Source organism: Ciconia boyciana, chromosome 3 (assembly GCF_034638445.1).
Source record: "Ciconia boyciana chromosome 3, ASM3463844v1, whole genome shotgun sequence".
Taxonomy (NCBI): domain Eukaryota; kingdom Metazoa; phylum Chordata; class Aves; order Ciconiiformes; family Ciconiidae; genus Ciconia; species Ciconia boyciana.
The window spans coordinates 17670714-17684559 of NC_132936.1; the positions used below are offsets into that span (position 1 = coordinate 17670714).

At 37.8% G+C, this 13846-nt stretch overlaps 1 protein-coding gene across 7 annotated transcripts in view; it reads right to left on the reverse strand.

Moving 5' to 3' along the window:
- Positions 1–13846, reverse strand: part of ASAP2 (ArfGAP with SH3 domain, ankyrin repeat and PH domain 2) — a 92903-nt gene that overhangs the window by 37483 nt on the left and 41574 nt on the right. For all 7 annotated transcript variants that reach the window (XM_072855069.1, XM_072855072.1, XM_072855067.1 and 4 more), the window contains 4 exons: positions 4921–5050; positions 2709–2794; positions 1250–1325; positions 662–748 (listed from right to left, as the gene is read on the reverse strand). In XM_072855069.1, coding sequence (XP_072711170.1) covers positions 662–748; positions 1250–1325; positions 2709–2794; positions 4921–5050 — 379 coding nt within the window. The remainder of the gene's footprint in view (positions 1–661; positions 749–1249; positions 1326–2708; positions 2795–4920; positions 5051–13846) is intronic.

The window sequence follows — 13846 nt, forward strand, 5'->3', positions numbered from 1 at the left end:
ACTACTCCAAAATTCTTTAAATCTAACAGCAATCATAACCAAAACTCAAAAAATACTTATTTGTTAGACTGCCAAACTGACCCAGCTCTTGCACGTTTGAAAACCGACACCTTGCAGCAGAGTAGCAAACTTAATTGTCATTTTTGCAGATGATGACAAGAGGTGTTTTGGGATTTGAAGGTGTCAGTTTTATTGATTTTTATTATTATTTATTTTATTATTTTATTATTTATTTGATTTTTGACACCAAAAAGGTGTCACCTTTTTGGAATATTATTGGGAGATAAGATTGTACTAATGGGGTCTCCTTTATACTGCCGAAGTTCTTCCATTCTCAGTTTGAGCAACGTATACACCATTGTCTGTTAGTTCACAGACAGTGGACTATCTTAAGTATTTTGCAGTATTGGTAACAAAAATAAATTATTTTGCAATAAGTCTCATATTTTTAGTGGGAAATCATTTTTTTTAAAAAAAACCCTGTCTTTGTCAGAAACGTTCAATATCAGCATCAAAAAAAAGATGAATAAAGATGAAGAAGAAAGATGAAAAAGAAGTCAGATGGCTGACAGAAGTTAAAATAACTCTATTTCAAATACTAACATTACATTAGAAGTAATTAAAATGGGTATTCCAAAGTGAAACCACCTTATATGCTCACCTCTTTCTGATCAACCTGGAGTGCTGATTTTAAAGTATCTCTAAGCTGTGTTAACTGTCTTCTTTCCTCATCTTGTGCTTGTTTGATCTTGAATGAAGAAAAACACAGGTTAAAAATAACCTTATTGTTTCTTTTCAACGAAGTTCTTCCAAACTTGCCACTTAATTGGTTCATTTTTCAGAGAAATGTTCAGCAAGAATGAAAACACAAGGAGAAAAGATAACGTGATCAGCTTATTTTCCTTTATATCTTCAGAAAACTTGATAATGGCTAGGATGTTGCTGGGTTAAGACTGTGATACTGCCTCACACTGTTCTTGCTTTCTTGTGTTCAATTTGAAACCATATGTTATTTTCCACTTAGTCAGTAAACATTTTGGAGCAAAGGCTGTTTTCCTAACATTTTACACAGTGGGGTCCTGAACTGAAACTAAGGCTTCTGGATATCAGATTAAAACAAAATCTTCTCAGAAATCTACTCAAAATCTTCAAATGCTGACTATTAAAACAGTCAGCCAACCTGAACCAAAATGATCACAGTTCTACTGTAAAAAACTAAGTTTCACAAATGTGAAAGGTTACTACTCACTGTATAAAGATCTGTCGAGAGTGTCTCAATTGAAGGCTTGAGACTTTCAACTGCTTTTAACCCATCCTGAAAGAAACTTAAAAAGAAAAAGAAAAAGCAAACTGTTATTAAACTTTACTTTGTATTTTCTGTTTGAAAAGCTGCCAAAGATGCGCATATTATGATGCCATGCCATAAACTTCAAAACATTACATTTATTTTTTATGCATCTTTGGCTGATCCACCTCTTTATTTCCATCATAGCTTATTCTAACATGCAAAATCCCCAATTAGATTCAGAACTGCCACAATCCACTGCCACATAAGTTTTCCTCATTCTCACCTCAAATACAGGTTCTCATCCCACTTTTTGAAGGCCCAGAACAAGCAAGATTCATCTGTAGAACAGCAAAAGCTCTCGTAGATATAAAATAATTGTGACTTCTTGGAGCCCAATAATTTCACATCTGATGCAATCTTCCTACTAAAGGAAAATCCCTTTGTTTCCCAAGCATTAATTATGGCCTACATGCAAACTGAATATGCTACATCTTACTGTATCATATGTATTTTTGTATTGGCACAGTAATGTTATCTATGCCAAGTATTCCAGCTCTTAAAAAAAAGAAGTAAGATTTAAAAAATAAATTTAAAGAAACCACAACTACATGCACATTTGATTAAAAATGGCTCCACTGTTTGCAACAGAAAATATTTTCACTCTGGGAAGCAGACATGAAAGTGACAACATAATATAGCATTTATGTTGTTGAAATTTTATTAAATGGACAGAGCAGATGAATGACATACTACAAGTGAAATTGATTTTAAAAGCAACATAGCTATATAGGGAGAAAATCTACATAGATGCAGACTAGTCTTTTAAGATGAAAACTTACTGATCTGAACAGGTTAACAGCGGCTCTTTCAAGTTTATAGCTATGACTTTATTGCTATATTATTGATCTGTAAGACTACCATAAAAAAGTACGTCATTCTAATGAAAGCTTTGTGTTTTATTACTGAGTCCTCCAATTAATTAGAAAAAGAGTGATTCTTTCAATAGTTTTATCGCACTGCTTATGCAATTTATTTTTCTTGAGCACAGAATTAATTTAGATCATTGCTAGATACACTCAAAAAAGCCCACTGGAACTAATGGACCACTAACTAATAGACCAAACTAATAGCTCTGTTTCAAGAGTAGTTTATGAAATATGCCAAATTATGGTGCAGCACTCCATTGGAACAGACAATTATATTCTATGGGACTAGCTCAACCTCATTACGTGTTTCGGAATGCAGTAACAAAAGCAGTGACTAATCTATGACAAAAGCAATTTGTCAAAAGACATCAGTGAGAACAGTTGAATCTTAGATTTATTTTGAAAAATCTAGAAAAGTGTTATGATGATGTCAAAAGTTTAAAACAAAACATTGCTCCAGTTATTATGTAGATACAAAGAAAACTAAAACATACTTGCACTGAGCATGAAAATACTTGATCAAGTTCTGAAGCAAGTCCACTCCTTTTTTAATCTTGATTTCATTGACTTTCAGCAGGTACTGTTAAAACAGTAATTCACAAATAAATTAATTATTACTGCTACAGTATTTCTTTAACATTTTATTTTCCGTTATATTTCAACAGGCTTTAACAGTTGCAGATTTAGACGACCTAAAAGAGAATGCACAAACACTGGCTTCCAGGGTTAATCACACAAAAGCAACTGTTGTCACCACTGATTTTTTAGACCTTGTGGGGATACTTCACTATGATTAGTTCAAATTGTTAAAACATCCTTCATGGCTCCTAGTGGAAGCCTGTGTTAAAGGAAGCATAAAAGGGTTTGTGTAGTAAATTTAGGAACCCATTCTTAAACCTAGCAGCCCATCTAGGTATCTATCTCACTAGTTGTTAAATTCATTGCTGAATAGATGTCATTAAGGAAGAAAGCCTTTTACTCAAAAAAAGTAAGGGATTATTTTAACCATTTTTTAAATCTGCCTCCTGATTTTATAATTTTCTCTATCAATTCCTTATACACGTTAATTACAGCAAATTACAGTTTAGCAAGAGTTTTTAAAAATCTACTGTCAAGCAAAAAAAAAAGTGTAATTAGTGTCCTTTTGCATTAGGCACAATCAAAGTCCATATTAAGTGACAGCTCCCCCCCTGAATGCTATAGCACAAAAGATGTCAACCATGCAAGCAGAAGATTGATAAAATATTTACAGGAGTCCTTAACTGTCCATTAAATGATGACAATTTTTAACCCCTGCTTAGACAGTGATCTCCAAGCAAAGGAGCAAACATCTTCTTAGCAATGCTTTAATGCGTCTGGTTTTCCCCTACCCGCAGTACACCCTAAATGTTTTAAACCCACTAAAATAAAACAGTATCCAAGTGCCAGCTTTCAGTGTTGCAGCTTTTTATGCTGGTTCAGGTGAACAGATGATTAGCCTAAATGTAGACATGTGAACTGGATAATATTTAGTTGCAAGAATCACCTCTCTAGCTCCTGTTAATTTAAAATGGAGCTCTAGGCATCATGGTATTCAGTTCATTTTCACAATTTATACAGAAGTAGCCTGTACTTATGATACAACTTCAATATGTCCCACTTCTGATTTACCAACAAAACCAAACCAAAGTCCCCTTTTAAGACTATTCAGAGGTAACCAAGTATAAACTTCCCAAAAATCAGAAGAAAAACAGGATACACTTCAGCTATTCCACATTTAAGGTAACTCAATTCAATTTCACAGACTTCACCCTGCATTTTATTATCACTACAACTGACTAAAGTGACTCCTACTTTACTGTGACACAGGAAGAGAGAAGCATCTGTTCCTGGTTGTTTCTTAGGAAGGATACAGATGGGCAATTAGCTGGCAACATCCATGTGTTTATTGGGTACTCAAATCCCTTCATCAGTTTGGAATACTGTAGTCTGACTCCGTATAGGAATGTGAAGCTTTTCTACTCAGTGCATGCAGTTACTAAAAGTGATATTCAGGACAACTGCTGTTAAGCTATGTTGGCATATGAGTCAAATTAGCTCTAATCATCATAGTAAAAACAGAAGAAACACCCATGGTGTATTTTTGAGTTAATGCATAGAAAGAACAAACACAGCAATTTGAATTCCCAGCCATGGAACCTGACATGCCCTTAAACAATCAAACCAAAAATATTTACATCAGGTTTAACATACCGCAAAATCACAAAATTTCAAAGTAGAAACATTCTGAAACATCTTGAAAGACAACTGGATTCCATCCTTAGCACTTTTTTTCAGTACCAACCCAATAGTGTGCTAGACTGGAGTCTCTCCTCATAATAACGCAACAGCTGTCAGTGTAGGGAACAATTCAGAGAATGATCTAGGGCTTAAAATAACTTACAGTGAAGTAGTAGTGTAAAGGCTTATTTATTATCATATCTTAGTGTTTAATTGAGCTTTGCATTATTTATTTATTCTACAATTTACTTGTTAAGTGAAATTAGAAAAGATCTCAATTCCCTGAAAAGTTAGCACATCAGGGTAAAAAAAAGTGTTTTAGCAAATGGAGTCCGCTAATAACTTGGCATATCCCTTTAATATCACAGTTGCCATTAAACAATTGTGGTTTTCAAAATTTTCCTTAAAGTATTAGCAGACCAATATGAATTTCACATTGAATCTTACCTCACACATCTGTAACTGGAAGAACCTTCTCTCTTTCTCCATCTCTTCTGCAATTTCAGCTCCACTTATTTCCGTACGGATCATCCCATGCAGCTTAGCATGCTCTTTTTTCTCCTTCTCTATTTTTGTACTATAAGGCAAAGAATCAGTCAATGAAGTGAGAAATCCACAGCCTCTCAGGAAATCTGATTATTCACAAAGTCTACTGACAGATACAGAGCCAAACTCTTGTAGCTTTGCATATGACTTACTTCCAGATGACATTTCATTTGAAATTTGACAATGACTAAAGATCAGCAATGACATACAGTAGCTGAAAACTAATTCAATCATCTGTTAAAATAATGTCCTGACAGATATTCCAAATGAAGATACTAAATGAGAGGACGATACTAAGTTCTTGCACTGAAGAAAAAAAAAATCCAGAAACAAAATAATGAATTTTAATTGAAAATGTAGGGGCATGTTTAATCCCAACTGACCAAACACTGGTTAAGAGAGTTCAATTATGTCACCAAATTTATTGAGTCTTGCCTGTCATCAAGTCATCTTCTATATATACAGGGTTTCCTAAGCCAAAATCACAGTTGCCATCTCTACTTGCTACTGAGCCAGTTGGCACTGGGAATGCTGGCCAGCCGGCTGTGTTGCAGACTTCAAAGTCTGCTAGACCAGCTGTCCTAATTCCCTAAAAGTTTCCATGAACATTTTCCAAGAGCTCTGAATAAAACAGGTTCTCTTGCAGAATATAAATGAATAACCAATGCCTGCCATACAGTATAACTCCCCTCAACACACTTGTGCATTTGTTACAGCTATTCTCCATACTATTCCTAAAGGCAGTAGCATAATTATACTACCCAGTTAGACAAGCCTAATATGAAAAAATATATTATTAAAAGAAAATACATGAGGTTGTTTGCTTTTTGGAGAAAGACTTTTAGTTTGCCAGTTTTATCATTTAGAAGCTGAAAATTCTGCAAAGAGCTTCCTGAGGAAATGCTATACTGCTTTTGAACAAGAGGAAGCATTACACAGGAATACAGGAAGCAGACGAGAGGACTAAATAACACACGCATTGTCGTACCTCCTCTTGGGCAGTCAAGTGTCTCTCAGCTCCCTCTCTGAAAAGATGACATGTCTCAAGTACTCTCTTAACCTGATGTTAAAATTACCCGAACAGCTTATGGGAAAATGTCCTAGATGGTCTAAGGAATTCCAGTCAACAATATATACTGTACTTATACTTCTCAAGAATGAGGAACTGCCTCCTCTTATACCTCAAGCAGCAAGGGAAAACTAGAATTAATCCCATTAATCCCATTCTGTAACATTCCCACAGGGAAACATTTTGAACATCAATTCAAAAAGCCTTACTGTGCTCTCGGTACAGGCAGGCACAGCAGAGCAAGCCCCGTGCAGTACTCCAACAGCCAGCACATCCAGCCAGCACTGAGCTCCTTCTCAGCCCATCATGTCCCGCCAGAAGCAGACGTTTGGAGGGAAGCTCCTCTCCTTTGAAATACATATTCTGAAAACCTTCACTTGCCTGAATAAAAACTCGATTCCAGAACATTCTGTTTTCATCCAAAATAAGTCTGTACTCTTACCACTTACTGCCAATTATGCCATTTTGTAGCCACAGAATACAGAGTCCAAACACAAGAATTAACCAGACATCAACTTTGAACAAGGGAGATAAACCATTACAAAAAGAGTCACAGAAAATTATAAATATGCAGCTCATTTCTAGCACACACTCTAGGAGAGTTTACATTATATCATACTTGATAGTTCTAAAAAAGTCAAACCTCAGAGCAAAGATCCAGGATGGTTTTAGTTCTCTCAATTTCCACACTAATCTAACAATTCCTGAGGCCAGAGAATTCACTGAAATGTGCGTCAAGTCTAATAACTATCAATTGCTGTTGTATTGTATTTCATTGTTTACAGAGAACAATAATGAAACATAGGATGACATAACCACCTCTAAAATTTTAAGAGCTTATTAACATGTCATAAGGTGTCTCTAAATACTAGTTAAACTAAAAGACAACTAACGTTGCCAAAGAGTCAAACATTATGCACAATATTACAGCATACATTGTTTTAAGAAATTGAATTCCTTTTAAAGAAAGAGCTAGATTTTTGTGAAAGAGTCCTTTCTACTCTTTAAAGGATAAATCATACTCCACAGGCAAAAAGTAGTTAAACCAAGACTAAGCAAACCGATGTCTACCAAGTAATCCAGAGAAACAAGACGTCCTAGAAGCCGTTTGCTGGAGCTTCAGGCTCCATGGCTTCAAAAACTTCAGAGATGCTTTACAAAAAAACCAAACCACCTTTTGGTGACAAGTACCCAGAGATATATGATGGTGCATTTCACATTTGCATTTCCTTATGTATGCTTTTAGTCTTTAACTACATTTTCAGCTTTGTAATCCAGAATTTAACCTGTTGTTTTGCTACAGTAATATGCTACCTCCTATCTGACTGATACTACAGGGCACTTTGTTTCTAGGGAAACAAAGAAACCACGTACAGCAGTGTTGCATGCAAATCTCCTGAGTGCTAAAGGTTGTCTGTGTTTCCTACCCAAATGCAAGGGTCAACTCAGCTTCAAGTGTCACTCTACTGTGACATTAACCAAATCCTTCTGGCAAAGACAGTTCTACAATGTACCACAGTGGGATTTCCAAATATTGCAGGGTATTCAGGTTTTCCAGGCAGATCAGTTAAGCAAAATTAATAAGAAAATTGGAACAACTAGAAAAATCCTCTAGAAGCAATAAGGAAGCAAACGTTTTGTAAAGCTGCTGTTCTTGAAGCTCATACAGCACATATCACATATATAGACTTTGCTGACTAAGATTAAAATCCGAGCACGCTTCAGTCCATTTACAATGCAGCTGCACATGACTAATATACAGTGAGCTCAGATTTCTGTAACAGACAAATAAAGCTGAAATACAGGATGGAGAATTAGAACAAAAAAGTAAATCAGATACAAAATAAATGATCTTGCCCATTCAGTTTCCACTATTTGACTATTTTTACAACTCCAATTTGAAAAGCAACTGTTTTTCAATATAAATTTTAATTTGTGTTTCAAAGAAATCAATTTTGTCATACAGATCATGGTATAAATAAACAAAGTAGGCATTTTTATTTTTTTAAACTTTACAAAGGACAGGACCTATTTTACTGTTTAACATGCCAAAGACTGGTATCTATTCTCAGCCAGTAACAAGGGTAAACAACTAGAACACCCTGTGTACATGCAGCAGTAGTGAACTGGCTGGCTGAGCAGCAACTCTGTCTTTCTTCCTCTCCTTCCCCATATAGCAGTAAGCCAGGCTGAGTCTGCGTACGTACATGAGAAGGTGCAGAGACTGGGAATAGCACCTGGAAGGCACAGACTTGAATGGGGAACACTCTGGAAAATGGAGTGCTTCCAAGGGCTATTTTGTTTGACAAAATAATATTATACATTTTCATTTCAAATATCCTTTCTTTGTCTAGTCTTCCTTTTCAGCCTTACTCTCCAACTTCAGCTCTGGCATCCTAGCCTTTCAACGAAAGAGCCTCCATCTTATTTTATCCTGCTGTCTGTCAAGGCTGCTGACAGTAAAGCATGACCTTCTCTCTTATCACCCAAGTCCTGAAAGGAGAAGTCATCTTTTCCCTTTGGAAATGCTGGGAAGCTTTTCCCTTTCACTCATCCTGCACAGGCGGATGGGGGAGAAAAGGGCAGAGTGAGCAAAACGTGTCCAGATCTTTCCACTATTTCATCCCTAATATCTGCAGATTCATTCAAAGCTTTTTCCATTTAATTTGCAGGTAATCTCTTTCAAAATAAAAATACTTAATATGAAATCTCAGGCTCAAAGCAGTATATAGTAGATGTTGTTTACCTGGACTTTAGTAAAGCCTTTGGCACCATTTCCCACAGCATTCTCCTGGAGAAACTGGCTGCTCATGGCTTGGATAGGCATACGCTTCGCTGGGTAAAAAACTGGCTGGATGGCCGGGCCCAAAGAGTTGTGGTGAATGGAGTTAAATCCAGTTGGTGGCCGGTCACAAGTGGTTAAATCCAGTTGGTGGCCAGTCACACAGGGCTCAGTACTGGGGCCAGTTCTGTTTAATATCTTTATCAATGATCTCCACAAGGGGATTGAGTGCACCCTCAGTAAGTTTTCAGACAACACCAAGCTGGGCGGGAGTGTTGATCTGCTTGAGGGTAGGAAGGCTCTGCAGAGGGACCTGGACAGGCTGGATCAACGGGCCAAGGCCAATTCTATGAGGTTCAACAAGGCCAAGTGCCAGGTCCTGCACTTGAGTCACAACAACCCCGTGCAACGCTACAGGCTTGGGGAAGAGTGGCTGGAAAGCTGCCTGGCGGAAAAGGACCTGGGGCTGTTGGTCGACAGCTGGCTGAATGTGAGCCAGCAGTGTGCCCAGGTGGCCAAGAAGGCCAATGGCATCCTGGCTTGTATCAGGAATAGTGTGGCCAGCAGGACTAGGGAAGTGATTGTGCCCCCGTACTCGGCACTGGTGAGGCCGCACCTGGAATACTGTGTTCAGTTTGGGGCCCCTCACTACAAGAGAGACATGGAGGTGCTGGAGCGTGTCCAGAGAAGGGCAACGAAGGTGGTGAAGGGTCTGGAGAACAAGTCTTATGAGGAGCGGCTGAGGGAACTGGGGTTGTTTAGCCTGGAGAAAAGGAGGCTGAAGGGAGACCTTATCACTCTCTACAACTACCTGAAAGGAGGTTGTAGAGAGGTGGGGGTCGGTCTCTTCTCCCATGTAACAAGTGATAGGACGAGAGGAAATGGCCTCAAGTTGTGCCAGGGGAGGTTTAGACTGGATATTAGGAAGAATTTCTTCACTGAAAGGGTTGTCAAGCACTGGAACAGGCTGTCCAGGGAAGTGGTTGAGTCACCATTCCTGCAGGTATTTAAAAGTCGTGTGGATGTGGTGCTTAGGGACAGGGTTTAGTGGTGGACTTGTCAGTGTTAGGTTAACGGTTGGACTTGATGATCTTAAAGGTCTTTTCCAACCTAAATGATTCTATTATTCTCTTCTGTGATTCTATATTAAAGCTACCTTGTTTAGCACTTTCATTCTATGCCACTATTTTCAAGATGTCACCTCCACTTTGTCTTAAGTACATGCTTTAAAAGGAAACGTGGCAGAAATATCTACGATCTATGAATATCACTGATCTACTGAGTCAAGTGAGAGCTCTGAAGAAGTAATTTGAGAAAAGCTTGCAGAATTTTCAGCTAAAATTTTTACATACTTTTTAAAAAACGAGTTTACCAAACTGGAAACATCATCACTTAATCAAATAGCTATGCAGACATCTTTACCAATTACAAAGAAGTAATTTGAGAAAAGCTTGCAGAATTTTCAGCTAAAATTTTTACATACTTTTTAAAAAACGAGTTTACCAAACTGGAAACATCATCACTTAATCAAATAGCTATGCAGACATCTTTACCAAAGACTGTAATAAGATTTTGTTCATACTTCCATTGACTTCAAATGGTTCAGAAACAAATCATTAATGATAGAGTTGTATCTAGATATGACTGCTTGCGTTTCTGCACAGTAACGTAATGCACCTCAGCCTACTGCTTTGATCTTATAATCCCATAAGCACATTCAAACAACTTGTTCTCTTCACTCATTTGTGCATAACAGACCTCATGCCCAGCTTTTACAAGGAGAATGGCAAAGGAGGAGAGGGAGCCAGCCTTCCCAGGAAAAGCTTGTTAGTTTTCATTAAGCATTTATGTTTCATAGCATTAGCACAACACTTATGAACACTTCAGAGGACTTCTGAAGATAATATATATTTACAGGCCTAAAAATAAGACACCTTTATTTAAAAAATTAACATTTCTTTATTTTCGGGAAAGACAGGTTTATGTCTGGAATACAGACACTACTATTCAGGTAAAAAAAAGTAAATAATATGCTTCAGTAAGTGTATGCTTTTATTTCCTGTGCAAAATTGATACAATGTCTTTACCTCAAAATCTACCACAACAGGACCGATTAAACTGAAGAATGTGGGTGAAATCTGGCTCGCTGCTTTGTTGAATATGATCTGCCTGCTGGGAGAATGAGCAGTTTTTATGACATGTGTACTCCTTCCCCATATGGTCCCCTGGCGCGGCTGCCATTAGTGTTTAAGTACATGGGGGAAAGCAACTGCCTCATAACAAAAAGAGCCCAGTCTGCACCAATTCTACCCAAAGGACATAGACAGACTAGGCCCACTGCAGTGCTGTAGTGACAGGCAGCATCGCCCAGCTCTTATATGGGAAACAAAGACTGTAACTGAGGTCCTAAGAGATCCAGCCTCCCTCAGTTACTTCAGCTAAGGTGATCTTCAGGGAAATACTCTGAGAAGTTAGATAGCTGCAGGGCGAAGAAGTTGCATAATAATCGACACTGAGGGATGGTGATCCAAGAGCATAAGAATGGATCTTAACATCACTCTCCCAAACAAGACTAGATACATAGTAATTTTTAAACACACTTAATTACACATACAGAGCTCGAAGTAGCAGCTCAGAAATTGTTATGGGGAAAAAGCAAAACAAATGCCATTTTTTAATTAACTTAATTTCTTTTAAAATAGATCACACTTGGGTATATTAGCACCTGGTATGCCATCACAAAGGTGCAAGTAAGAGAGATGAGATATTGAGGCAAATAAGCTCCAATTCTTCCTTATGAAGACAGCCTATCGAGACAGAAATCGGGATGAAGACACTGTCACTTCTCCACAGACTACAAAAATACCACTTTGATATCTAGCACTTAGCTTCGCAGGTTGGTACTTGTGACTAGGAAAAGCAGATGAACGGTATGATTTTAAGCATATGATACAGAGGGATATGCAGACAAAGAGCAGCCTAGCAGCCTTGAATGGTTTGTTAACCCAAAGGGAAAAGAAAAAGAAAGGAGAAAAAAAAGGAGGGGGGGGGGGGGAAGAGAGATATTCACATATTTGAAGAAGTATCACTGGAAAAGATAGCTAACTAAGCATAAACCTAGGACTAGTTTTAGGCACAGTCCAAATGAGGAGTTATCTAAGGTAACAGACTTGAAGAAGGCTGAGCAAACCTCTGGTTATCAACACCTACATCCACCATCCCACTCTGGCAACACAAGTTGTAGGTGAGATCAAGGTTAGCTCTCCCAGTCCCTTTGCCCTTTTGTTAAGGCAGAGACTGTGAAGATATTACAACAAAGAAATTCAATTTGCAATTAAGAATTCTTCAGATGACTATGCATCTACCCACTGCTACAGATGACCAAAATGCACAGCTATAAGGAAGTTCAGATCCATTTGGGACAGCCACAGAATCAAAACAGTTATTATCTCAAGAAACCTCAGTGGCATATAAAATAGCAACCCAGAAAAACCTCACTGTTTTCCTATGTCCAAAATTTAGTAGATTACAAAGCCGACCCGAACAGATTCAGGCTCAAACTAATACTCTGACCCAAGCTTCAAAATCACATCATTAAACTTCCCGTCTCTGATTTGTGAAGACCAATGCTCAATAATGACAGCTGGCAACATCTCAACTTATCTGGGAACCGATCTTAACACGCAAGAGGGTCTGACAAATCCTGCAGTCCTACTGCAGGGGAAGGTGTCTCGGGGAAGTTCCAGTCGAATTTAACTCAACAGAACTGTGGAAAATCGGTCTGCTCCTTGGTAGAAGTGAGGAAGCTTGCACTGAAAAACAATATTCCGACTGCCAAACTTAAGCCACAATAAGTAATTTCTGCTGTTGTAAAACAACCACAAAAAAAAAAAGCCCCTTGTTTTAAAGAATTTTGCTGTACATAGAATTCCCAGGCTCCCTATCCCAAGCCTCAAGCAGATGATCCTTTGGCCTTGATCAAAGTGAAGGAGCCCAACAGGCTAGACTAAGAGCTTTAAACTCTAGAATATTGATGTGGAGCTTTCATCTAACCACTTAAAAAAACTAGAGCACACAGCAATTGTACCAGCCCACCACCTGGAAATATCACAGAAAATGGTAATGGATCTGAAAGAATTTCCTGATAAACATGTGCTACCTTCAGCTTTTGCTTGTTGAATAACCTGACACATAAATGGCTTAGAAATAAGCATTGTCAAGGAGGTGTACTTCATTTGTTAAAAAATCTTGCAGAAACTACAGAGGTAACTTGGAAAGAGGTATCTCCTTACAGTGGAAAAAGGAATCTGTTTTGGATCAAAACCCAAGTGTTATCTGAAAGCAAAGTCATAAAGCAGGCTTTCTAAAGGACTGTTGGTTAAAAGGAAAAAAAAAAATCTCACGATATCATACAAGCAGCATTGGATTCAATCCCACAGACAGAAAATAAACACAATGTCAACATCACATTTTCAGGTCCTGAATGAAATAACATACACAACAATGTTTCCAGGTATCTACTGTCCTTGAACTCAAATGAGAATCCCCAAATATACACATTCAAATACATTTTCTATGGGCATTTTTACTTCTCAAGTCCTTAGCTAACTTAAAAAACAAAAGAACGCATTTCTGGAGTACCTGACTCACTCATCCTGGTGAATATTCTATCAGAAATTCTAAAAGCATCAGAGATCTTGGTCCAGTAGTAACAGTGTTCTTGGTCTATGTCCCAGCACCGTGCAGATGTATTTTAAATTCTGCTCATAAACTTTGTGGGATGTCACTATGAATAAGTTATACGTAAGTAAACAAGCTTTCAGATCCAGCAATCAAGCACTGTTAGACAATAGCAGACTAAATTACAGGACTGTTCTTTATGGCCCATCCTCAGAGATCAACTACTACCATGGGCAATGATTAGAAATCTTAATTACGTCAACAGCCGATAACTGGCACGCCACCAAATGAGATTG